The sequence below is a fragment of the Talpa occidentalis genome, unplaced genomic scaffold (genome assembly GCF_014898055.3).
Source record: "Talpa occidentalis isolate TD23 unplaced genomic scaffold, MPIMG_talOcc4v2.1 talOcc4.8, whole genome shotgun sequence".
In the NCBI taxonomy this organism is placed as follows: domain Eukaryota; kingdom Metazoa; phylum Chordata; class Mammalia; order Eulipotyphla; family Talpidae; genus Talpa; species Talpa occidentalis.
This window is the reverse complement of record NW_023605194.1, coordinates 42,624,748-42,652,047: the sequence shown is the minus strand read 5'-3', so window position 1 is coordinate 42,652,047 and position 27,300 is coordinate 42,624,748. Positions and strand designations below refer to the sequence as shown.

Here is a 27,300-nt window from a genome sequence, read left to right as displayed (position 1 = left end):
TTGTTTCCTTAGGCTGAGTAATAGGCAGATAAAGACAACATGAGGCAGGGTCCCCAAGTGAAGGTGAGGTTAGGATGCCAGGGGATGGGGGGCACAGGGGAAAGGGAGAAGGTGGGGTGATCCACGGGACGCTTGAGTGCCCACCAATGCACACACATGGTCTAACACTTTGTTTTTCAATTTTTTTTTTAAAGGACATCTAGAATTACTGAGAGATACAATTTCAGCACTTAAATATACAGACAGAAATCCAAGCACTTGAACACAATTCTTAACTCTAAGCTCAGTTATTGCACATAACACAGTTTAAGTAGGCTTCAGGCTATAAAGCAGTTTGCTCTGCTTGGGACTTCCTTGGGATGTCGCTAGTCCCCTTTTGCAACCCCAGTGTCTCTTCCCTTTGACCTCTGCCAGCCCCCAGCCTCATAATCATGCCAGGTACCAAGAGATTAGCCATTTCCTTCTCCCCAAGGGCTAAGGGTGAGGCTCTGGTAAATGAAGCATTCCCACATTGATACCAATGGACCCCACCTACTCATTGGCAAAGTTGGAAGCAGGTGGAGCTCATGAAAGGCTGAGGGGGTGGCCTGTCCACCAAAACCAGGCAGGCTGGCATGAGGAAGGGAATGTGACCACTCGCCATGGGAGGTGACAGCCCCTGCAGAATAACAGGGGTCCAGCCACAGCACCCCGGCACACGCTAATCAGCTTCACCTCCCTCTGAGCTTCACCTCCTTCCTGAGCCCCCACGCTTTGCCTCCTTCTACATCCCCCTTGGGCCCACTCTGAGGGTCTCTCAAGGCACATTTGCTCTCTCCAACTGCAACCTACCCCATCTTAGACATACGTACCCAGCTTTCCCAGGGCCGAGCAAGAAATGGTTCTTTTAAAATTTGGCTGAGTTCCTTCCAATGCAGCCTAATTCCCTTGCCTGGCTAAGCCAGGGGAGTGAGGACAGGATGGAGAGAGGACATTCGGATAAAGGGGAATTCGAGGGACCAGGTGGCAAACAGCTTGTTCAAGGGCATGAATCCAGGAGCTGAGGAAGAACCAACCGGCACCTCACAAGGAAACCTAAGTCACTCAGAAGCCTGCAGCCCACGGGAACAAGCTGGGTGGCTTCAGTCTCAGAGAATGGGTAAAAAGCAGTGTGGGGGCTTCAGAGACAGGGTAAGACCAGATCCCTAGTCCCTCCTGGGTCTAGTTCAGCGCCTTTTGCTTTCTTTCTACAACATATTTACAAGGTCATAAAAATGTGCACAACTGGAAGACCCAGAGACACAAAGAGAGCACATACCCCCAGGTGGGGAGGGCAACAGTGAGAGGAGAGGGGTGGCCCTTCCTCTCTGCCACCTTCCCACCCCAAAATGCCCCAGCATCCTCCACAGCTGCCCCCAGGAAGACAATTCCAGAAACCTGAACTGGGACAGAAGGAAGAGACAGATTCCAATCCTAGCAAAAGCAGGAAGTTTCAAGTAGCTCTGAATGAAAGGAGCACTGCTCAGAGAACAGAGGGCATTTCCCTGAACTGAGCCGGGGACCAAAAGGAGGAGAGGGTGGGCAGGGCGCGGGAGGTGGGGGAGACAGGACGCGGGGGATCTGGAACAGCGCTAGACACCTTAACAATCAGAACTGTGCTGTGGAATGAGAAGCAGTTTATGGGGCTAACTGCAGTTTCATTATTTTCCCCAAGAGAGGGTGTGGAAGATGTTGATTCTGGGGTAGAGCAAAGGGGCGGACCAGGTGAGGTTCTTCCATGGAGTTCAGTAACACAGCGAGTGCTGCAGAAGCCGGGGAGAGCCAGACTGGAGCCTTGCCCAGGGAACCTCAGGGCGCGGACCCCTTACCCTGCAGCCCACTCACTACATGGTGTCTGTACGTTCACCCCAGGCCCCCAGGGATGGCCCCTAGGCTCACACACAAGCACACATGCACATGCACGCGCGTGCACGCGCACGCACGCCCACACACACACAAACACACACACCACTCACCATGCACTGACAGGCATCAGAAGCTCAAGTCCAGGTAAGAAATTCTTCATCAAAGGTATTAAAGAATTTGCTTCAACAGGGAAGACTAGACAGAATGGAGGGAGAGAATGGGGCAGCTTCTCATCCTTCCTGCCCCTATCCAGTAAGGAAATGATTTGGGGGGACGGCAAGGTGTGCCTCAGAGCCTCACCACTCCAGTCCCATTTGGCTTTTCATGATTCCTGAACAGAGTTTTGGAGAAGCCTCTCCACTAGAGCAGCCCCAGAGGACTCTCAGAGGGACAGTCAAATCCCAGGAGCTGAGGATGGTGGCGCTGGAAGTGGCCATGGAAGCCTCTCCCTTGAGAGGAGGTGGAGAAAGGGCAAGAGCTCAGGAGAGAAGGAAGGATACAGCTTTCCACTCATCCTCCTTCAACAGGGCCTCAGCGATAATCCTTTCTGTTGGCCAGGGTGGGAGGGGAGCATTTAGTTAGGGAGTCAGAAAGGAAGAGGCACACAACCCCCCCCCCTTTGGCCAAGATCCAGGCTCTTCATTTTCTGCTTGATCCTCAGACTCCCAAAAAGGACAAGGGAATCGAGTAATGGGGATGGGGGGCAGGTGCCACTCTCCATGGGGTCAAGCAGAACTCACCTGCATCACTACTTCCTCCAATGGACAGCTCACACCAGACCCCCACCTGAGACCCACAGAAAGGGCCTTGCTATTCTGGGGTCTGACATTCACGGCTGCCCCATCTCCACTCCTAAAAGCTCTTCCCTGGATCTTCAGCAGTAGTGTCCCTGCTGAGCTGGCCCCTTCCCTCTTCTCCTCACACTCCACTCCACACTGGGCAACATCAACAAGGTCTTCCCCTTCCCCTGGCCCGTGCTCCTGCCCCCAGCTCCTTCTTGACTACCTCTGGTCATATCAGTTGGTTTGGGAAAGTTTTTCTAGTGCTAGGGAGTCCAACAAAGGGAAAGGGCTTGCTGTGGAGAATGCTCACCCCAACTCATCTGAGCCTGAAGAAGAGGGTCACAGGCAAATTGACCCAGCTTCAGGAGAACCCCCAACCAGCAGACAGCCCAATGCCTTCCCTCCCCTCTGCAACAGGAGACACCGAAGGGCCAGAGCTCCACCCTAGAAGGGGGAAGGAGAAGGCAGGGCTGGCTAAGCAGAGAACAGCAAATCAGGACAAGGATGTCAGGGTGGGGCTCAATGGGGCTAGGGGACTTGGCAAGGGGGAATCTTGTTGCTTTCATTTTGACCTAGCAGTGTGCGTGTGAATGTATTATTTTTTAAACCAACAACAAAGGGAAAGAAAACAGCTAAAGGAGGCTGAGGGGGACTTTGGGTGACTCACTCTGCCTGGAGCAGTGCGGACCAAGGACACATTTATCAGGGTGCGCGTGCACACACACACACACACACACACACACACGAGCGTGTGGTCTCACATCCCAAATATGCACACACGGTCATGCACACTCACACACCCAGTCCTCCCCATCGAAGCCAGGGTCCTTCCAACTGTATTTTCCGGATCCATTTGCTAAGCTGCCTGCTTCTGTCCAGGTCTCCGCTGGCCCGTCTCCCCCGGCCGTCAGCACCCTGGCCTTCCATGGCTCCCCTCGGCCATCTACCAGATGTAGCCTCCGTCATCGGCCTCGCCCGCCTCTCCCTCCTCCTCCTCAGCCTCCTCGCCTGCTTCCTCTGTCTCCTTTTCCTCCTCATCCTCCCAGCCAACGCCGCTCCCAAAGTCCCCAGAGAAGCCCACGATGTCATCTGTGAGGTGAACAAGCCAAGAGGCAGGTTAGGACCCTCCTGGCTGCCTCTCCCCGCTGCGGGTGGGGAATCTGCCACACCGAGCTAGAACAACCCCGCCCCCCAGACTCCCTCCCAGGCCCAGGTGCAGGTCCAAGGCTTCCCATGAGGCTGCCTGCCCTTACCACAGTCGGGACTCCCATGGGTGCGGGTGCCTGTCAGCTCCAGGCCCAACTGGTCCACACACCAGCAATCACCACTGCTCTGGTCACACTGCATCTTGCGGTAGTAGCCATCCTCATCACAGCTGGGGATGAAGACTCCTGAGCGGGACAAGGCCCAGCAGGGTCAAAGCAGGGCCTTGGGTGTGGGCTCTTTGGAGAGGAGGCCCAAGAACTTTGACACAGGCCAAGGCCCGGACCCCACCAGAGTCCAGCCAGTGAGGTACTGACCAACCAACAAGAAAGATATCCAGGGCTTGACTGACTAGAGAAAACCCTCTCCCCCAAATGACCTACTCAGGCTCTTGTGATGTTCCCATTCACCTCCCGTTTCCTCAACTCTAGCTCAGGTCTTGTAGGTCAGCCAGTCTGAAATCATGTTCAATGCCCTGGATCCCACAGCTCTTCCTCTGGTCTGGCTGCTGCTGCCAGCAATGCATAGATTTCTCTCAGACACTCTGATTTGGATCTGCCTTCAGGGCCCACCCATTTTCCCGCAGACCCCAGAACTGCTGCTGCTCTGTCCACTCAACAGATGCTTTCTGAAATCAGTCTGGGGACTGAGATGGACTCTGCCCACTAGGGGGATTGAAACACATATAGAATTGGTGATACCAGGTATCACATGATGGGCGCCGAGGCCCAGCAAGCACGCTCAGGGACCACAGACCAGAGAGGATTGCTGTCGTGAGGGATGGTCATGGTGGCTCCCAGCAGAAGTGGTGCTGATACCTGCCCTTAAAGGGGACTGGGCCAGTGGTCAGTATGGCTCTGGGAAAGTTCCGGTGTGTGCTTTTATGTGTACTGGTTTTGTGGACCCACTTAAATGAATGCCCAGCTGCTCTCAAGGAACTATGAGGTGCAAGTGACCTGCCCCCAGGACCTCTGCCCCTCGACCACAGACAGCCACATGGGTCCTTTCTTTCCACTTCCTAGGAACCTCGAGCCTTTTCCTGCCCTGGAATGTGTCCTTGGCTGGCTCACTGTCATCCCTAAGGTCTTCTCCTGAAAATCAGCTCCACAGAGAGCCCTGATGCCCAGGCTAATGTATGTCCACTTCTATTCTCCTTTAGCACCACACACAAGCCACAACTGATAGTTCTGTCACTTTGGTATGTCAGTGTGTATGATTCTCTGAAGTAATACTGTTTATTTTATGAGGTACCGAACCTTGTGTTGGCAGACACCAAATCTGTCTTGCCCATCAGGAGCTGGCCTAGGTCTGTTGTCTTTCCAGGGCTGGCACTCAAGTGTCTGCTGAGTATCTGAGCATCTGCTGTGGCAGGGCCTCACACAAGCTTTGCACACATGCTGACTGAGCTGAGCTGAATGGAAGGTTCTAAGATCTGTATCCCAGCCTCCACCCCTGGCACCATGAGCACAAAATTTCTGCTTAAAAATCACTTATTGAGGAACTGACTGGAAGACTCTGCCCCACCACGAGGATAAAAACAGAAAGGGATTTCCCTCTTCTGTCGTCTAGGCCAGGGCCTCCTTAGCTACAACACCTTCCACCAGGGGATGGAAACTTTGGGCCTCAGAGGGACCCCAGGGAACCCCTTTCTGCCTCCTCTAAGCATCCCACCGAGTCCCCTCACCTGGCTTCTTCTTGGCAGCCTCCTGGATTTGGATGCGCTCCAGCTCTGCCAGGCAGGGGGGCTCTGCGGGGAGAAAAGCAGCCTCTGATGGGGCCTGTTTCATGGTGCCGGTAGGACTCACTGAGCCCCTCAATACTTAGAAGCCCAGTAGGGGCTTTGCAAGGTGAAAATACCCAGGCTCTGATGCAGCCCAGCCCACAGAGTGGGATGCACTGTCCCTCTAATGTCCCCGTAATCGACACGGGATATTCAGGATAAAAATATCAATGCTGTGGATAGGCTGAGGTGCCCCAGGAAACCTAGGGCTCTTGGAGGGTGTGTGAACAGCATTCAGAAGAGGAGGTGGGGTGAACGTATAGATATCCCAGAATGAGAGGTCCTGGCGGAGCCTAAGACTCGAGGGAACATTAGATGGAAACCTGAAAGTATCTGGCTGCCAAAACTAACTTATCTGTGACCTTGAGAAGTCCTCTCTAGCTCATCTCAGCTAGAAGACTGGCAGGTAGTAAAATAAGATCAGTTCCCAGCTTCCCGCCCAAGGCTGCTAAACAGAATAGAAGGCATGAGCTTAAAAGGCCTAGGAAGTAAAATGCTGGAGAAGGCAGATGGCAATCAGGGGTAATAAAACAGATCCAATTACCTTGATTTGTGATTTACATGGTGCTGTGCACTCAGATTTTCTTGGACCAGCCTCAAAAATCTCTGAGGTGGGCATTATTGTCTCCAGTGTAGATGAAGAAACAGAACTCAGAAATATTCAGTATCTGCCCAGAGCCCCAAGTCAACATATGGTGGAGAATTAGCAGAATTCTGGGCCTTGTCCATCCATGGTGCTGTGCTACTTCCACCACAGACAACAGCCAATGGGCTGGGCAGCAGAGCCTTTGGGACCTGTTTCCCCACTGATGATGTTTGCTGCTTGGCTTAGATGCTGTTCTAGCACACATCCAGGTCTGACTCAGGGTGGCAAATGACACCACACCTCTAAACTAATGGTAAATATGTGAGCGGCACCCAAAAATGGAATCACAGAGAAACCAATGTAGCTTTGGTTCCAGAACCTCATCAAACCTTTGAAAGGCCCTCCGGAGCCCTGGGAATTTTATATTTATAGGGATTAATACTCTTTTAAAGAAGGCCTCCCAAAGTGCATAAGCTTCATTCAGCACCCACAAAATCCATACCCAGCTAGGTGCCCGCTAAGGAAGGGAGTTAAGTGCTGGATCCCTTGGTTCCAACAGATGAGGTACTTAGAAAGCACAGGAAATGGGCGGGCTAGAAGGTTCTGGGTCTGGGAAGGTGGCCAAGAGCCTGGAGCAAGGGGCAGAACCCACAATGGTGAGCCAGAGGCCTGGGTGAGGGTCACACTCACTCTCCCTCCAGAAGCAGAAGCACCACTCGGCAGTGGAGACACGGCCATCCTTGTAGGTGTCACAGGAATTGAAGAAGGGGCGGATGCAGACCTCGTACTTGTCCAGGTTGATGGCCGCCAGCTCTGTCTGGTCCAGGAAGAGGTCGGCACTGGTGTCCAGCTTGGAGAACATCCAGCCAATGGAGTCCTTGCAGCTGGCCCCCAGGCTCTTGTCTAGGCCTGCAGAGAAGGTCAAGGTTCAGATATGCTCAAGATAAACCACTCCAACCATGTACAGCCACCTCTCTACCTCTCCATCAGCCCCCACTCCTTTGTTCAGGACAACTCAGAATCTAACCACAAGTTAAGAAACTCAAGAATGGCCAAAGGTCATCATCCTCTGCCTCAACATAGAACTGTACCTATACCATTCAAAACCTTGTCTGAAAGCCCTTCAGAGAAATAATCCCTCCCTGTACCTTGGCTACCCATGTCAGGGTTTAAACTCCCTCTACCCATTGTAAGAAACTCTTGCTATTAGCTAACCTATATTTTTCCTGGTCTGATTGAAGTTTAGCCACCCTTTGCTCCAGGGTTAGCCTCTTTAAGAGGCTCAGAGTCTTGCAGCAGGGAGCACAAGTCAGGCTGGCCCCAGGACACACCTATCTCCCCATCTCCCTCCCCCACCAAGCAGAGCACCCAACTCCTTTACCACTGGCCGAGCTGGCTCCACTGCTGGCTGAGCCGTTCTGCTTGGAGTTCTCATGAAGGAGCTGAAACCAGTCCCGCAGCCGATCCCCCAGGTCAGCCAGGTCCTGACCTGTGCAGGTCTCTGCAGTTGGCAGAAGAGGGAGAAGGAGATGGAGATGAAGATGGGGTGAAGCAGCAAGCATGACCTCAGCTTGGGGTGATGCCCCATAAGCCAGGAGACTGGGCAATGGTCAGAGTGAAGGGGAATTGGAAATCGGAGGTTCTGTCTACCATCTTCCTCACTCCCCTGCACTTCTTCCTAGCACTAAAATGCACAGCCAGGGCCAGGGCCCTGCCTGCACTCCACCTCCCAGACACCCAAGCTCTCTCACAGCCCCACTGGTTACTTAGGCCTTTCCTTATTTTTGCTACTTCTCCCCACTCCATGAACCTCTCTTGCCATCCCACAGCCCAAAGAGGTACCCCGACAATCAGAGAGGGGAGGAAAGGGAGAAAGGGAGGGGTGAGGCAAAGAAGGGAGGGAACACAAGGGTCTATGGTGGTGGACTCGGGGTTCTTGGTGGTGAGCCCACTATGGCAACAACGCCTGCGGTGGGGGTGCAGATCCCATACTTCTACAATGGAAATGGTGTAAACCACTACTAACTCAATAAGAAATAATTAAAACAAAAAAAGAGGGCCTGGAAGCAAAACCCCCAGCCTGCTTGTGGCCCAGAGGTCCTCATTACCTGGTTTGCCATCGGTGGTGGAGGTGGCAGCCTGCTCCGTGGGGCATGGGCACAGGCCCTCGCACCTCACAGTCAGCTGCTTGTTGCTCAGGCACGCCTGCTGCTCCAGCTTACACTACACGAGAAGAAAGGCCCCATGGGTCCCCGCAGCTGGGGGCACCCTCAGGCCCACCATGGCAGTCACATCTGCCTTCCCCTTTGGAGACGGGAGGACAGAGCCCCACAACAGCCTGCCTTATCACTCTGGAGGCTGTGTGTATAGTGGTAAGAGAAGACAGCCTCAGGAAGGAGGTCTCAGGGAAGGGAAGGCTCCCGTGAACCCCATTCTGCATATTTCCCTTTCCCAGGATACCCGTCCCACCATCCCAGTGGTTCTTTGCCAAAACCAGCCTCTATAGTGTTCCCCCTGGCAGTTCTGGCTTCTCCCTATGTGGTAACCACTAATGAGAAGACAGTCATTGTAGCATTTTACATGACCTCACTTGGTCCCCTGCTCACAAGCTCAGAGACACCCTGGGACTCCCCCAAGGTCCTGGGAAGCCAGACTCCTGATGACCTCTGCCTCCCTACAGGACAGCTTTCTGCCCAAACACAGCTTTGCCCTCAGGTTGCCTGACACAAGGCTCTTCTCCTCTTTTCCCTCTATCAGCTCTTTTTCCTTTGCATCCCTCCTGCTTCCTCCACGCAGCTTCTGCCCTCAGCCTCTGGCTCTTCTTTCCCTGACTCCCTCTCTCCCAGGTGACCTCATCCCTTCAGGGGACTTCAGTTATGATCCACAGAGGGTGAAACTTCAGTCTTAAACTTTGACTTAAATCTTAAATCTTCACTTCACCCCAAAAGCACTCCCAGGCCCTAGAACCCAAGCCTAGCTAACAGTCAGTGCCCTCCGAGTGCCCAGCAACTCCCAGCTCTTCACTGCTGGTGGAGGCCTTCACAATCAGCTCCACCTTTCTATGTTACTTTAAAGTTCAAAGGATGTTTTCACAAAATATTGTCTCATTTAATTCTTACAAAAATCCTAGAAGGTACAGATTTGTTTCCCTAATCACCATTCCCTCATGTGCTTGTCTCATGAAGGATTATTTCCTCCTGCCCCAGAGCCCGGTACTTGCAGTGAACACTGTCCCCCTGTTCCCTCCAGGTGCCTCTGGAAAGTTCTGTCCTTCACCCCTCAACAGCAGGACAACAGAGCTTCTTCCTTCCCCAGACCTCGATCCTCTCATGGGGCTCTTACATCACTATTCTGACATGCAGTTACCTGCCTATCTGCCTCTTGCCTACCTGCACCTTTCTGAGATCAAAAGTAGCGCCTGGCTTCGACTCTCAGGTAGCTCCAGCCCAGATCTCAGGCCTCCCTGCTGTGGTTGGCAACACTGAATGCAATGACCACATCCATCTGGCCCCACATCAGTACTCAGAACCCTGGGAGACCTTGGCTGGGTTGTCCTTGCTGCTCCCTATGACCTCAGGTGCACCTCACCCCTACTCTGTCTTGACCCAGAGTTCCTCACCACTGAGCTGTAAGTGTGGCCATCCGAGCCGCAGACAGAGGCGAGCTGGGCCATGTGACAGGGCTTGCAGATGGAATCTCTGTTTCCATGGAGTTTCAGGGCAGGCTGCTTGATCCTACAAAAGGAGAGGGAAGGTGAGGCCACAGAGATGGAGGCGAAAATGAGAGCGGGATAGGGAAAAGGAAGGCACAGGACAGCTGTCCCAATGAGAAGCTGCTTCTGCTGATCTCCAGTAGTGGGAACCGCCTGCCTCCCTGCCCCTGGCTGCTCTCCCCTCACACTCCTCCAGCCCTCTCTAGGTCACTGGGGTGGAAACAAATGGGCAGGGTACAGACCCCAAGTTTCCCCTTTCCCAGGGGTTACCGAGTCCAGCAGGGCCATAGGTAGCAATACCAGGTCAACTGCAAGAGGTAAAAAGGAGTCATATTCATTCCAGGGATCAGCCCAAATCAGAGGTTACTAACTGATAGTCCTCAGGCCACATCTGGCGTCTAGACTCGTTTTGTTTAGCACCAAGGGATTTGTTTTTAATTGAGTTATTCACCAACATTTACAACATGAAAGAGTTCACATAAAAACCTGGATTCCTGGCCATCTCAGTAAAATGGAAGATAGAAGCATCCTGATCCTACACCCGCCCCCCCCCCCCATGGCCATAATCTCCTAGACTATGGCAGACACTTATGACTTGCTCCTACCAAATAGAAATGGCAGAAGTAATGTGTGACTTCTGAGATTCAGTCATAATGAATTGTGGCTTTTTCTCTCCCTCTCAGGGATGACCCGCCTTAGGGGAAGCCAGCTGCCATGTTGTAAGGACCGTCAAGTAGTTCTTTGGAGAGGTCCATTTGACTAGGAACTGAGGCCTCCAGCCAACAGCACTGTCAGCAAGCTTAGAACAACTCCTCCAGCCTCAGCCCAGACCTAGATAATGCAAACCCACCCAGCACCCTGATTGTGACAGACGTTGAGCAGAACTACCCAAAAGAACCACTCTGGATTCCTGGCCCTCAGAAACAGCATGACATAAGACATGCTTGTTATTCTAAGTTTCATTTATTTCACGGAAATAGAGAATGAACAGGAGAGACATAATCCTGCTCTTGTTCTTCAAACAAACCCCCTCCAGGGCTCCCACCTCTCTGAGGCCCTCACCTGTGCTCCAGCTTCTTGCGGCTAATGCACATGGCCCGCTGGTAGCCCTGGGCAATGCACACCTTGTGACGGCTGCACTTCACCTTCTGACAGGGGTCCTTGGTGGTGTCCAGGGCTACAGGAACACAGAGTCAGGGCACAAGTCACCTAGGAATCAGTGCCAGAGAACCCAAGAGCCCCCAGCCCCACTTCTAAGCTGGAAAGTCCCTCTCAGTCCAGTGGCCCTGATAACCAGGACTCCTCAGTTCACAAGTTCTATCCCCACTGGGACCCTACTGATCAAGGAGTCCTGAGAGCCAGGGTCAAGACTTCCCTCCAGTCTCAAGTCTTCATGGGTGTCAGTTACCTTCCCCAACTTGGGAGTGGCATGTTACCTTCATCTCCTTGCTGATTGTCCTCCCAGCTCTTGATGTAGTCGTCCTAGGGGAAGACAGAGAGAGTGGGGCGAAGAAAAGGGCTAAGATTCACATCCCAGAGCCAAGGTTCAACTCCAGGGTCAAGAGGGGAAGGCTGAGCCCCTGCTCGCATAAGCCAACTGCCATCACCCTGTGGCTGTCCAGACATACCCTGTCCACCCAAGGCCTAGCTGGATGCCTCCACCATACTCCCACACCTCTATCTTTCTAAACCCATGTTCAGAATCCCTTCCAGCCTCTCCTAGAAGTTCCTCATCCTCCCCCCACCCCCATCCCATGGTGGATGCTGCAGGGAAGATGTTGGGAGGGTGGTGTGGAGGAAGAGGAATGTGGGGTGTGCAGCTGCAGACCATTCACAGCGGAGCCCTTGTGGTACTCACCTCCACCTCCTGGGGTTCAGGAAGCAGCAGCAGGCCACGGCAAATGGAGCAGGAGAGAGGAAGAGAGAGGGATTTCTGTGTAAGGCTCACCCTCAGATCATGTGAGCCCAGGGCTCCCCATTCCTCATCAGGTAACTGTGAGTGCTGGGCAATGGTCATTGATTGTTACAGTCCTCTGACCCTAGAGCATCCTGTCAGAGGACTGTATTCCCATGTCTTCACCATAGAGTTTCAGCCTGGCCCACTCAGGCTGGCTCTAGGAGCAGTAGGCGTGAGACCCCTGGTTATGAGAGGGTACGGCCCCAGCCCTCTCCTCCAGGCCCTGAATCCCTGGACCTTCACCCCACCCAGCCCCAAGCCCGGCCCCAACCAGAACAGATGTCTGGGGCCCCACACCACCTAGGGACAGTGATTCTCACACCAGAGCTCTGGGTGCCCCGGAAACACCACTCTCTGCCTTCTGTCCCCCATTAGGCAGTCTCTTTCCCTGCCCATCATGTGAGTGAGGAAGGAAAGGCCTCTCCTCCAGGCTGCACTGGGACCACTTTTCACTGGAGGTCTGCACCTGAGGGCAGAGTTCAGATAGTAGGCTGAGAGAAAGGGGACCACCCAACATCCCTCCTAGAGTGGATGGCTTCCTCAGTTACCACAGTCCAGTTGCAAATCCTAAGTCAGAAGACCCTGAAAAGATCCTCTGAGGTTACCTGCTCCAGCCCCCTCCATGCGGTACAGCCCAGAGACAGGAAATGACCTGACCTGACCAAAGTCCCACTGGTACAGAACCCAGCCTCCTGATTTCCAACATAGACCGTGCTGGGCTACAACCCAGTCTGAGACCAAAGGCACGTGGGAGATGACTTCTTGGCCTGTTCTGACTGCAAGGGTATCCCCTGAACCCGTGGACCCCAGTGTGACCAGGGGCAGACTAGCTCCCACCTAGCATAGGTCCTTAGGATAAACCCCCAATCCTTCCGGTTTTCCCCACTTTCCTGATGAAGGCAGCTACTGGAAACCAGCAAACAGCTCCTAAGGTGCTCCTTGTGGAAATCACCAGCAGGCAGGGAGAGGGCTTCTCAGGATTGGAGGCTGAGAGTGCCAGGAAGGCAGCTGTCAGCTCCTCTGAATGGGGCTCCAAGAACTGGGGAGATGAGAGCATGAGGGGACACACTCAGCTCCCCAAGGATCAGAACTGTGCAGTGACAGGAAGCAGAGAACATACTGTGGGCTAGGGTGGAAAGGGGCCAGATGCCTGTGAGGCCTGGAAGAAAAGGGTTTACGCTCTCACACCACAGGGCACCCACAAGGAGCAGCAATGGGCATGAAGGGGAGTGAGTACCCACTGGGCTTTGAAAACCCACAGGCTCTGGAGCCTCTTTATCTCCCCTGGAATTGATAAGCATCAGAGGAACAGGCCTCTTGGGCAGAGGCCAGAAAGGGGCTAGGGTCCAAGAGGCAGCTGGCATTACCACAGAGGTAGAGCACACTGAGCTCAGGTGTGCACTTGGAGTGTGCTTCTGTACCCCGTGTGCTTCCAGGTGGCCCCGGGTGCATGCAGGCATGCTCACGACAGGTATCCTCGAGCATGCGTGCATGTGGGCATGCATGTCCCTGTCTATGAGCATGGATGGGTATACATGTGTAAGCAGCAGTGAATGCTGGGTGTGCAGAGGAAACAAGGACACTCGAGGCAGCTCACCCAGTACCAGATGGTTTTTATCCAGAAATGAAGTAACAAAACCCACTTCTGTGAGCAGCCTCCAGTTTTCACACTTGGGAGCCGAGGCCCTCCCTCAGGTTTGGCCTTCTTGCCTCTTCCACAGGAGAGAGGGCAGATGGGAAGAAAGGAAGGCAGGAAGGGGGGAGGGTAAAAGACCAGCAGACTTCTTCCCTGCAAGGCTCTGCTTGTGCTGGCTCTGCTCTATCTGTCTGCTTTTCAAGTGCCTCTCTTTGTCCTTCTCCCTCTGACTCTTTCTCCCTACCCCTCCACTCCCACACATGTCCAAGCAGCCAAGTGCCTTGTGTCCTTGGGCCCAGGCGCAGGCAGGAGGAGCCCACAGGGAGGGCTTCTGGAGAACCTGGCCTGGATGGACCCCTGGATATTGGACAGCCCAGCCCAGGCTCCTGACTCAGCGCCTATCCAGTTCCACAGAGTCCTGAGCTGTCCTGAGTCTGTGGAGATGACAGAGCAGCTGACAGGGAATGAGGTACCACGCCCCTCATTTGCTAAGGCTAAAGGGAGCCAGACCAGGCCTGCCCTTCTCCGGGAACTCTTCTAGTGAGGTGTCCTCTGCCATGTTCACTCCTCCACAGATGGGGAATGGAGGCTGAGAGTGGCCAAGTGGCGGGGGCCAGGGCTGGAAGGATTGAGGCTAAAGTAGGCACTGACTTCCACTTTCAGGCTTGGTCTTCCCACCAGCTCCATCACTCTCTGGGAGGGGAGTAGGCATGAGGTTGTGAAGAGGAGGGGAAGTGGTTGTAAGCAGAAGCATCTGAGACTCAGTACAAAGTGGGTTAAGACCAAGAATTTCTGGTTAGACCACTGTGGAGAGCTGTGTGGAGATTTCTGGACCTACTAAACATAGAGCTTCCATATGATCCAGCAATTCCACTCCTAGGTATTTACCCAAAGGACACAGAAACATCCATTCCAAAGAGCACCTGCACCCCTATGTTTATAGCAGCACAGTTTACAATAGCTAAGCTTTGGAAACAGCCCAAATGCCCAAAAATAGATGACTGGATCAAGAAGATGTGGTACATATACACCATGGAATATTACTCAGCCTTCAAAAAAGATAAACACATGCAATTTGCAGCAACATGGATGGCGCTGGAAGGGATCATGCTCAGCGAAATAAGCCAAAAAGAAAAAGAAAAATACCGGATGGTCTCACTCATAGCAGGAATCTAGAAAACTTAAATAAGGGACCAGGAAAAAGAATAACTATAAGAAAGTGAAAATCAAAATCAACAAAAAACTATGAACCAGAGACACTTTTTGGGGGGTGGGGGGTGGGAGGGGAGGGATTGGGGTCAGAATGGGGGGGTTGCAATTGTATGGGGAATATAAAAATAAAATTTATTATTTAAAAAATAAAAATAAAAATAAAAAGTATTCAACCACTAAAAAAAAAAAAAAAAAAAAAAGAATTTCTGGTTAGAAATCCAGGGGAAAATAGATTGGGGCAAGAGGGATTTCTAAGAAAGTGGCTTCTACCATCAACTCCTTTGTTAGAGCTCTGGGAGGGAGTCATTTTCACGCCATCTCCAGCCCCCAGTGAGGATAAGTTCCTTTCTGGGATTTAGCCTGTAGGGGCTGAGTCCCTTCTATATACGGTGCTGCCCTGGGTTCTAGTTAAGTTTTTTGTCTCCACTGGGGGTGAGGGATATGGAGGGAGACCTGAGTGGTTTTGAATCCCAGGACTCTCACACTCAGGAGAATGGGAGCAGCAGTCAGAGAGGAGAGGGGCTCTGGAGCCACACAAAATCCCCATGCTTCCCCTTACGAAGAATGCATCTTGACCTTCAGATGCTCAGCATCTATCTCCTGGGACTACTTGGAGATCAACAGAGGTGGACTGTGGGATGCCCAGTGTCCAGAAAGCACTCAACAAATATAAGCTGCTACAGCAGAAGCACTAACTATGGATTTTGGGTGGAGAGTGTGGGAGAACAGGAAATGGACAGGGACAAGTCACATGAGGAGCCCCTGCAAGTGGAGAAGAGGTCACCAAGCAGAGAGCAGAGACCACTGGGGTGTGAGGGGAGTTGCCCCAAGCAGGGTAGGAGTGATGAGGAGTGGCAGATGGGCAGAGCCCAGGAACACACCAAGGGGCCCCTGAGGCCCAGTATGCAGGCAGGTCCGCACTACAAGCTGATAAAGAGGTGTTTGCTGTCAAGTGTGAATAATGCTTTTCAATCAGCAGTGTCTATTTATGGCACCCAAGTGGGCTCATTAGCATTTGTGAGAAATGGTCTGATACAAGCCCCAGGGTGCTCTCAGGAGAGGCCCAGTTCTATCTTGGCTCTGTTGCCTATTGATGGATCGAGTCCTCCCCTGAGAAAAGGGGATTTGGGAGAGCCCATCTCCAGTGCTTTGGGGTGAGGCCAGAGGGGTGATGGGACCATAGGCTGACATTCAAATTTCTAACTGAAGGCAGAAGAGGCCATTTTGCCTGGTTTGCACAGCCAGCTGTGGCCACCCGACCTCCGGAGGCACTCAGCACAGAGCAGGCAGTGGAACAACTTTAGAAAAGTATAAGTGCACTTATATTTTCTAGTGTCTTTAAATTAAGCCCTCTTCACATATTTTTATGTGCCTATCTTCCTTTCACCCTCAGAGTCCTGAGAAGCAGGCAGGGCCAAAAGGATCAATCCTATAAATGAATGAGAAAACTGAGGTCAAGATTGGCAGAGAACTGGCCAAGGATCACAAGACAGATGAAGAAGTGGATCGGGATTTCCCATCTGGACCCGGCTCTGCTCACACACAGGTTCACACATACACATCTAGGTCCACGGGGAGGGAAGTGGGCAGCTTGCACTGAGAAGAAGCACGGAGGAAGAAACAGAGAGAACACTGGAGCAGGACTCTGAGATGTCTGCTCTAAACTTGGCTCACAAGGGGTCCTCAGCAAGTCACTTTCCCTTTTGGGGTGAGTCCTCCTTTGTAGATACCTCTCACTTATGTCTTCACATTAGAATCGCTCTTGGAGCTTCCTAAACCTTCCACTGCCCAAGCACCACCTGAGCCCACTGGAATCTCACGAATGGGCAGGCTCATGCAGCGCTCCTGCTGAGTCTGCCCACCGTGCCAGCTCTCAGGTCTGAGGTCCTTCCAGCTTTGCATCTTTTATCAAATGCTCTTCTTATTTCTTGGGTGTCTTCACCTCTCACGTGGGTCCTCGACAATGAAAAGGAGCAGCTATGCTTCACCAGGCGGTTTCTCAATTTCCAAGGAACAAACCAACTCACTGGAACCCAGTATCCTGACCTCCAATACCAAGCCTTTGCCCTTGTAGGGCACATCATACCACCCTCTTCAATTTAACCCAAACCAAAAACTCTGCCCCGTCCTTATCTTCCCCACTCCACCTCCTAAATCTCCTCTAGCTTGATCTCCCTCATCATGCCCACTCGTCCTGCCTTACCAAGTCTGGCCTCATAGTCTCCTCCCTGGTCTTTCTGTTTGGCTCCATCTTCCACATCACTATAGTCACCGGATCTTTCCAGAATACAATTCCAATCCTGTCTCTCCCTCCTTAAAACCGTCCCTCAAATAACATTTTGTTTTCCTCTGGGGAATAGGAATACAGAGACTTTTGGCATTTTTCTGCCTCTTTCCAAGTTTCTAAAATTTCCACAGTGAACATGTATTATTTCTGTACTAGATGAAAAAACACAGTAGTACTATATTTCAAAAACCTTCACTGGTTCCCTGTTACCTACAAAACAGTCCACTTTCTCTTCACCGTTCCTGGCTACCCCAGTGGATGTCTCAGCATGCTGGACCTGGCAGTTTCCTTTCCCACCTGCAACATGTGTTTGTATCCAGTCCTAGAAGATCTAGCCATCTTTCAAAACCCAGTTCAGGCATCTTCTTCCCTAACCCCATTCCACAGCTAGATTTCCTTCAGGCCAACTGCACCAGGTAGGAGCTTTTTATTGCTCCGGTTACACCAAGCAATGTTGTAGCTTCTGCTGTATTTACACGGTCAGTTCCTTAAGGACAGACTCACAGAAAAGTCATCTGTCTATGCACCGAGCACATAGTGAACACACTAGGAACAGCAGCTGACATCTTTTCAGGGATGACCACGGGGGAGGCATTGCACTGAGCACTTTATATTCAGTGGTTCATTTACTCTTCACAACAACCTGAAGAGAGAATTACTAGCATTATCCCCATTTCTCAGATGATAAAGTGGAGGCTTAGAGAAGTTAAGTGACTTGCACAGGATGACACATCAACTGCACAGCAGATAAATATTGCCTCCCCTCCCCCAGAAGAACTGTGATCCCACAATCTGTTCCCCTAACCAGGACTCTGTGCTACTTCACAAACGTTAGATGAACAAAGTCCCAGGCAGTGGTTGGACCCTGGAGCCTCAGCAGTGGGCAGTTTCCCTCACCACACCAGCCTTGCTTCAACCCCTTGGCAGGGATTCCTGCCAGAGAAGGGCCTGCAGGTAGAGAGGAAAACACCTGGGACACCCCCCCTCGCCCCTTCACCCTCCCAGGCACTCTCACACCAACGCCCCTGGTTCCGCTGGCTGGCTTGGAGCTAACCCATCTCCTGCTTTGATCTCTGCAGCTCAGCTCGGTTGCCATGGAGACAAGGCCCACTGTGCCAAACTGGGGGAGAGATGGTGGTAAGTGCGCAGGCCTAGCTGGGCTTAGGGGGCACATGCTGGGTGTTTCCTAGCGCTGTTTACTTCCTGTCATTTTAATTAGCACCCAAATCACCCGCTCACTTCACAGCTTGAATTAACCCAATCTCTCCCAGTCTCTCCATCTGGTGGGGAGGATGGGGCTCAGCGGTGAATCCAGCAAAGGAAGAACAGCCCACCCGAGGTTCTGACTGATTGAACTAAAGCTACCTGGGCAAATCTCCATAGTGCAGTGCAATGGAAAGACAGAGTCCCTCGCCCGGGCATGGAATCAGGGCATCAGATTTCAGCTTGGTCTTCCAAAGCTCTGAGTGCCAGCAAGACTATGGGCTAGAGTCCTGCCCATGCCACACCCCACTCCTTTTCTGGAGAGTGGGAATGACTTCCTTGGCTTCCTCCCTGAGCTGCGGAGGGGCCCAGGGTACTAATGTCTGAGAGGGCACTGTATAAAGTGCGAAGCTCTGTGCTTTCAAAAGCTGTAAAACAAAACCACTGTGGCTGGGTTCTTTGGCACAAGGTGGGAGCCGAGCGAGGGTCAAGGGTGGGCAAGAGGCACACTTAAGTGCTGTGGTCAAAAGAGGCCTCAAATATACTTTTGATGTTTCCTCCAGATGAGGAGTTATAACCAGAGGCACCACAGGACCAAAAGACGTTCATCATGAGATGAAATAAACCACAGCTTTTTGTGACCCTGTTATGGCATTTCTTCATTTTTTTAGTAGATCAATATCCTCTGAAAACAGAAGGAAAGTCCTGTACCCAGCATTACTTTTGCTTCATTCCTCAGGTGAGGGAGCCTGGGATGGAGCCTGATCCCCGGGGGAAAAAGTTCAGGAGTCGTGGCTGGGCCACCTCCTGCCTACCTGCAAACAGTGAGGGGAGCAAATGGTGTGGCAAAGTGGGTTCCTTCTCACCTGCGGACTGACACCCCCGTCATGCACCTAAGCAGAAGGCATCTGGAGGAGGCAGTGCCCTCTGTGTGGAGGAGGTATTCATTAAATATTTGCTCCTCTCTTCAGTGGGAATGTGTGGAGGCTGTGTGTTAGGCCTGGACAAACAGAAGGAGACAGGCATCTGGGAGACAATCACCTCTCACCTCCTCTCCCCTCAGAGGAATTTCCTTCAGAGGGCAAAAATGTGTTTATCACTCCCCACATGCCAGAAACTCTGCCCAGCCTCAGGTATGCCCAAACCAACGCCCACCCAGAACTCCCCCAGCTCTCCATGACTCCAGGGACATCTCAGGCCACTCCCCCAGCCCTTGGGTTTCTGCTCCACACCTCAGACCCACAGGTCCATGAAGGACAGAGAACAGTTGGGATGCACAAAGAGGCGGAGGCCTTAAGTCCTGTACCAAGCTGCCTCGGGATCCCATTCTGGAACACAAGTTGGGGGCAGGATCTGAATCCCAGGAATCGCTGAGGAAACACAGGAAGGTGTGGTGAGAGAACATTAGTCTGTGAGGGAGTCTGGGCCTGCCTCATCCGTAAAATTTTGGACTTAGGGCTTGGTGACTAGTGCTGTGGAGCTCCTCTTGCTCTTCCAAACTGAGAGTTTTGAGAAGTGGGGGAAAATTGCCAGAACAAGTTCAGATTCTCACACATCCTCCAAATGTTCAAGGGAACGAGGGATCAGGGAAGGAGCCAGAGTTGCATCCAGGCAGAAACAAGACGCTGGCCAGGCCTGGCTGTCCTTCCTGCTTGGTGCAGCCTTGACCTCTTCTCGGATGTCCAGGAAGAAAGCAGATGGGGTAGGATGCCCTGCCTTGGGGAACCTGTTCTCCACCCGAGGGAGCCATGTACTTACCCACCTACAAGCCCTGTTTTATGGGTGTTCTGTGGGCATACTGAGGTGAAGCAGGGAGGGTTTTAACTCCCTGCTTCCCCGAATAAAGGGTAAAGTGGGCCGCAGCTGGGCCCAGGCCCACAGACAGGGGCTGAAGGACAAGGGGGCATGGGGAGAACTTTCCTTCCTGCAAATGAGTCACAGGAGTCAGCATGCTGGGGTGCTAGTTGTGTCTGTCCCAACTTTCCGGGGTCCAGAAAGAAGATGAGATCCCAAATAACCAGCCTGAGAACAGGTCAGAGGATGAGTTGGTTGAGATCCTTTCTGGTTCTCGTATTCCACAATGCGTATATTTCTATTGAGCACCTACTGTGTACACAAATACCCTGTGCAAGGCCCTGGGGATGGGACGGTAGGTACACAAAGCAATCTATTTCCAGACTCTGCTGTCAGGGGCTCACCATGGGAAAGAATGTAATAACACATGTTAGAAATACCAGCAAGAGGACTCTTGAGCTATAAGCCCACAGTGTAAGTGACGCCACCAGGCAGCACCAGCATGTACAAAATGAGTTTATGGCCCAAAAATGCGGCAGGGCACCTGAGGAAGAGGCTATACCTGCAACTGAACTTGGGTGAGCCCTCAGGGAGTCAGAGGCTAGCACATTTCAAGAATCACTTTATCCTCCAGCCTGCAGTTGGACCTAAATCTGCCCACCACAGTTATACATAATGTGTTTAAGCTTTATCTCCAAACTTCGGTTTGCACACACACTTTGTCTATAGCCCTAAGAAGACTCATGTTATGCCTGCAAGGAAGCCTATAAGGAGATGGTAAGCCCACCTCCTGCCTGGTGTTTGCCCCCAGACACCACTAGGCCTCATCCCTCAGGTTTCTCGGTCATTGGCTAATACAGCCCCCACTGAATTATGATCATGAGACTTTCTCAGGGACAAAAAGAAAACCTTTTCCATAAATCCAGTCTTGACGCCCACCTTGTGGCAGGGGCTAGACGGGATGGGTGGGGAATATCTTCAGGCCGAGAGGCTGCTGATGGCCTCTAACGCCATCTTCTTGGAGCCACAGGATGGCAAGCACTCTGTAGATGATTCTGTTTAGCCCATCCACTAAACCAAGGGAAAATTCAGTGCCAGAAATCAGTGGCCTCCAAGGTCACACAGCTCGTGCTGTTCTCTCAGGAGGAAGCTAAGACAAGCAGAGTGCTCTCCTTGAGCCTGTGGGCTGGGGGGGTAGTCTAGAGCTCCACCAGATAGCCTGTGCCCTGCTGGAGGACAGGACGGTGTGCTGTTGGCTTTCCATCCTCTTTAGGCTGCTGGAAGACCAGAGGAGCAAATGACAGCCTCTCCAGGCAGTGTGCTCTTCTCCCCTTCTCTTCCAAGGCTTAGAGCCCCACTTGGTCCTCACCCAGCTGACACAGCTGACACAGCTTGGGGAGATGCCAGCCTGCAGTGTGAGTGGAGCAGGGTGGAGGTGGAGGCCAGGGAAGGACCCATCCTCCCATCCCAATATCCCAATTATGGAATCTATGCTGACCCAGTTTGGGGTTCTTCTCACACACCCACACTGATCCACAAACATCTGTGCGGTTCATCCCCACGTGTGTATTGGTTTAGGTGTGGGGGGGGGAGGGGAGAAGTGGTAATGAGGGAGCCCCTTCCTGGCCGAACATTTCTACTGGCCTACTTGGTGTTCACACAAACACAAGAATTGCAGTTAGCAAGCAGTGTTTCCCTGGGCCAGAGCCCAAGATCATGCTTGCAGCCCTAGGAGTTACTCAGACCTTAGCAAAGGGAATTAATGAACACACACCAGTGCCTTTCTCATGTAGACTGAGGCACAGTGTGGACTAGCCCAAGAAATCATCCCTATGGTAGTTTTTCTATGGAGCTAGAGAGTATTGTCTGAAAGGGGTGCTCTCCAGTCCTCTGATAAGATGCCTTCATATTCACACATTCATTTCTGTCTCTTAGTCTCAGGAAGCTCAGGGAGGCCACTTGTGATGTACCCAGCCAGCAGAGCCAGAACCTGAGCCCAGGCTTTGTAGCTCCAGGCACAGGTCTCACAGCACACTGCTCTCCTGTATCTCCTGAGTGGAGAGCTGCTTCTGGAGTGTCACTAGGCCAGGGGCTGTGCGGCAGGCTGTGGCAAACTGCCCGAAACACTGAGGGCTTTCGCCCACCTTCCTAGGAGGTACTGCTCCCGCTCAAGACATCCTTGTTGACTCACAAGACACAAGCCAGGGTGGACTTTGTTCTTCAGAGTAGACTCTTCCCATTTTCACTAAGGGTTAAACTTAGAGTTCCCCGAAAAGCAAAGTTGAGTCAGACAACCTGGATTCAAGTCCCTCTGCTACTCACTAGCTTGGGTAAGTTCATTAACTTGCCTGTACCTCCATTTCTTCAATCCTAAAGTGAATGGGCTATAAAGTAATAGTAACCCCTTCACAGGTTGTTGGGGGCACATGAGGATATATAGGGAAAGTGGTTGGCACCAGTACAAGGAGACAGGTGTCTAATATATAATATATATATATTAGAATATATATATACTAATATATTCAGTATATATTACTGAATAAAGCAAGTCCCTTACAGCAGGGACTGGCTGATGTAAGTGCTCAAGGCAATCAGTGATCCAACATATATTAACTGTGAGCCTCCTGAGTGCCAAGCACTGTGCTGTACATTGTAAGTATCATCAACATTTGATAGACATAGGCACTGGCAAAATGTGGCTTTTTGCCCACCTATGTCTATGCAGGTGTCTCTCTTTTCCTTTCTCTTTTTCCTAATAAGACTTTTAAACTGTAAAAAACAAAACAAAATCAAAAAATCCATTTAAGAGAAGTAGAGTATAAAGTAGAGAAGAGCCAAGAAGAAAAAGGTCAGTGCTGGCCTGCCAGCCTCTCAGAGCCTGCCCGCAAGAATGCTGTGTAATGGGCCTGTCTGCTCTCAAGTGTCCATCTCTCTCAATGAGGTCTAGATGCTTTGTTCCAAAGACTGGCAGTAAAATCCCACCCAGTCCTATAGGGAGTGAATCCAGAGATGGTAGTGTCAGGCAGCAGGGCTCCCAAAAGCCCAGCACTGCCAGGGTAGGGAATGGCTAGATCTGTGGGACAAGGAGCACAACCTCCCTTTCGCCTGACATGTAATTCCCTCCTCCCTGGCAGCAGGGCATTGGGCATTAGAAAAAGATACCCAAACACAAGTTGTGAGAGCCCTATGCCCACTGGAGGCAAGATTACTCGGCTGGTAAATCCTGCCTTCCCTATAATCCTAGAGCTCAGCGAAAGAATGCTAAGCTAAACTCCCACTAACCAGCCCAGACCACTTCCACATTGAAGCAACTCCCCAAGCTTTATTCCTCTTCATGCTCTTGAACCCTTTGACAAGATTCCCTTTTTCTTCCCTCCTCAATTCAATCAACCATTTAATGAGACATGTCCCTCACACACACTACCAACTCTCTGCTACTACTCCCCAAGAATATTCTACTCCTTCTGCTTGCCTCTCTTCTACCAAAGCAAACTGGGGGTCCTGAGCTGTTTTCTGATTGATTATAAGCAAGTTTCTGGCTCAAAAAAACTACTTAGAGGTTCAAATTACTATTTCTACTATTTCTCTTTTAAGAAGCTGAGAAGTATATTTTCAAGAAAGCTAGCCTGATGAGATGCATGTTAAGCCCCTTGTTACTGAGCCTAACTAAAAGTCTTCAAACCTTAGGGTGGGAAGTAGAGCCTCTATTAGCAGAGGAGGGATCAGAAGAGTCTGTGGCGCTGGCAGAGCCCCTGTGTACGATGTGTGCACTGCACAACTCTGGGGGGGTGCCATTCACATTACGGCACCATTACAATCACACAATGCAGTGGCTCTGAGCTAGCAGCCTCCTGCCTTTCCGCAGAAGCTGCCAATGGATTCCTAGAGCCAGGCACTCCTGCCCAGTTTTCTTTGTCCTCCTTCTCTCCCTAACCCTGCCCTCCCACAACCACGGCTACATTCAATGGGGTTTCAGAGGAAATCTGCCCTATAAAAGCCTCAGGCCACCCAAACCAGTACAGGACCTAAAGCTTTCCATGAATCCTATAGGAGTAGGTCCTGCAGAATTTCAAATCTTGTGTTTTCTTCTGATGAGCAAAGAAAGAAAGGGGAAGTGGTTGGCACCAGTACAAGGAGACAGGTGGGCAGCCCTCTGCCAGGGGGTCAAGCGGTCAGCCATTTATCCCCACCCACAGAGTTGGCTATTAGAAGCAGGTGGAGGATAGGAGGTGGGAAGAATTCTTTTATTTTTAAACCTTTGCTGATCTGATTAAGCACTTCTTTCCCTCTGACCTTCACCAGCTCCACTGTGGAAGATCAAACTGCCAGCGAGTCAGAGGGAGGCCTGGAGCAGTGACACATGGATTCCGGATGGGCCGCTGCCTGCTGCCACCCCCTCACTGCTGTGGCCACAGGGCTGCTTCCCAGGCAGCGGCAGGAGACTGCAGCTAATCTGTGCTGGGCCTGCAGGTGCCGCTGAAAAGGCCTTCTTGGAAGCCCCAGGCTCCCTTCGCCACCACTGCCACCAATGCTGGGTCCAAGTGGTGGGTGGGGCAGCAGGGCTGAAGCCAAATCGCCCACTCCAGGGCCCAGGCCATTCAGCCCCAGGCGGGGCCTGGCAGCGAGCGATTCCTTCTGAAGAATTACAACCCACCAGTTCGACTTGGGAGAGAAATAGTCACTTGCGTCACGATAACAAAAAGATCCATATCTCTGCTTCTTCCCAGCATTTGGCTGGGTATCATACGAAGCATGTGTGTTTTACACACATTTCTAAGGAACTTCTGGGTGCACGCAGCTTAAGAGAAGATGAGAAAGGTCACGGCGTGGCTGTGTTGTATCAGGTGTGTCGGATCAGGGCATGAGGGGAATGAGGAGCAAGGGCCAGACTCGAACTAGAGGCTTTTTGAAAACCGGCGTCAGAGAGCACCAGGCGCTGGGGACCGCCGCTCCACTCCCGCCCATCGGCTCCATCCTCCACCTCCCGTCCCGGCCCCGGGCTCTCGGGGTCCCAGGCCCGCCCCTGCCCTTCCTCCTCACTCGACTAGCCCCTTACCGCCGCCTCCGGTTTCCCCTCTGATCTACAGGTGCCCGTAAACAAAGTGCTGCAGAGACGCCGGGGAAGTCCGCAGCAGCCTCCCCGCCTCCCACCCTGCAAAGTTCCGCCCAAGGTTAAGCCGGGCTTTAGGCGGGCGTCTGCCAGGAACACCCAGACCCAGCTTCTGGGCCCCCCTCTGCGCTTTTCAAGCCCAGGGAGCTAGAGTCGCCCCTCCGGAGAGAAGCCGCTCCCCGCTCCCCTCCCCCGCCCTGCGCTGGGCCGGGCTCCCCAGCGAAATGTTCCCGAAAAGCAGCACCCCCTCCACCCCGTCCGTGCCCGCGACCCCAGGCCGGGCACTAAGGGCCACCCACCCGGTCATGTCACGGCCGCGGCTGGCCCCACTCCCCACCCCCCATCACGGGCACGCCTTTCCATTCTCGTTCTAATGAGAATTGCTGGCACCACCCTGGCTTCCTAAGCAAACTCCAAAGCCCAGCCAAGGGTCTGGTCCGCTTCTGCCTCCCCCTCCCCCCAAGCCCAAGGTGGGCACAGAGGGCACGCGCGCCGGGCGCTGCGCCCCTTCCCGCCGGCCCCACCCAGACCTGCCCCTTCCGCAGTGCCCCGTATGTGGAGCCGCAGCATCCACCTGCCGGGGGCAGGCCGGGGGCGGCTTACAAAAAAAAAAAAAGAGAGAGAGAGAGAGGGGGGCGAGTAGGTCGGGCCCAGCCGCACTCCCCCCGTGCACACCCTCCGGCATCGCGCGCCCCTCCCCGGCCTGCAGAGCGGATCCCACCCGAGCGACTCCTGCCGGGGCTCGCCCGGGCGGTGCGAGGCTGAGGGTCCCCACCTCCCCCTCCCGGGTCGGGGCGGCGCGGGGAGCACGGCCACGGCCGGGGGCGCCTCGGTTTGTGCCGGCAACCGGGGCCGAAGCCGACGGTGCGCGCTGTTTACCGTGGGCGCAATGAGCCCGCTGCGCCCGGGCGCCGGGGCTGCGACGTGCGGCCGCCGCTCCCCGCGCGGGGTCCCCGCCCGAGGCTGCCTTCCCCGACCCGCAGCCCCGGCCCGGCCCGGCAGACTTACGTCTCGGAAGCGGTTCCAGTGCTTGATCTTGCCGCTGTACTGAGAGATGGACGACAGCCATTGCTCGTCCTCCATGAAATTGCCGGGGGTCTCGCCCTCCTTGAGCCCTTTGGCGTCGCCTTCGGCCAGGGCGGCCGTGGCGAGGAGCAGCAGCGGCAGCGCCAGGCGCCCGCAGCCCGGGGCGCGCATCGTGGTCTGGCTTCGCTCTCGGGGGGTCTGGATTCCTGCAGTATTTGAATGTTCTTCCTCCCACCCCACGGCGAGCGAAGCACACGCGATCGTCTTCCTCGGTCCTCCCCCAGCGGTCTGACTCCGGGGACAGACGGACGGTGGGTCTTGGCTGAATGTGACCTGGTTAGGAGATGCACTTGTCTGAAAAAGCCCAGCGCTGGCCGCGGAGAGCGAGAATCAGAGAGGCTGCGCCAGCAGGGGCCGTGTCTGTAGCTGTAGCATCAGCATCACGTTTGACATCATCATACCTGGTTTAAAAAAAAAAAAAAAAAAAAGGGGGTAGATTTCAAAGGGAAGCGGTAGATCAGAGCTCAAAACGCCAGTCAGCCGCCGCAGAGCCCAGCCCAGCCCCGCTTAGCACTCAGGGAGTTGCAAACCAAGGAATCCGAATCCTCTGAAGTCCCTGCTGTTTTACCAAGGGGGGAGAGCTAGAAGGCCCCCAGGTCTCCCCAGGGAAGATGGGATTGGAGGGAAGACACAAAACTCTCCAATTTCAAAGCCAGCCAGGCTCAGGTGTCTGAACGAAAATTTGGCCACACTCTCCCCTTGCCTCCCACCAGGGGCCTGCATCACAGCCCTGTTGGCTTCCTGAGAGTTATGGCTCTATAGTAAAGGGTGGCTTTCATAAGACAAAAGCCATATAACAACTGGCTGCCTCAGAACTATTGCTCCCCAACCCCACATGCTCTTTTCAAGGCAGGCCTGTGCAACTGAATGGCTGGTAAATGAGGCAGATGTCCCTTTCCCCAAGCAGCTGTTTAAGGGCTGTCACCCCTTTTGTTAGCTCTTCCTACGCAATCTTAAGGCAAATGTCTGACCATTTCATCTGCCTTGAGGTTGCAAGTTTGGGAAAAACACATTTGCTGAGGGTTGAGCAAGCAACCTGACTTCAGGTTGATTTTAATAAGTCACTGG

General features: G+C 52.9%; 1 protein-coding gene across 1 annotated transcript; it reads right to left on the bottom strand.

Moving 5' to 3' along the window:
- Positions 1-3,247: 3,247 nt before the first annotated feature.
- Positions 3,248-26,847, bottom strand: SPOCK2 (SPARC (osteonectin), cwcv and kazal like domains proteoglycan 2). The gene is made up of 11 exons (XM_037495675.2): positions 26,155-26,847; positions 11,806-11,814; positions 11,384-11,429; positions 11,010-11,124; positions 9,855-9,969; positions 8,344-8,458; positions 7,617-7,736; positions 6,926-7,144; positions 5,554-5,616; positions 3,920-4,057; positions 3,248-3,755 (listed from the first exon to the last, which is right to left on the bottom strand). Exons 1-11 carry the CDS (start codon positions 26,341-26,343, stop codon positions 3,610-3,612), a joined length of 1,275 nt encoding a protein of 424 aa, XP_037351572.1. The 5' UTR covers positions 26,344-26,847; the 3' UTR covers positions 3,248-3,609.
- Between the last annotated feature and the right edge of the window lie 453 nt (positions 26,848-27,300).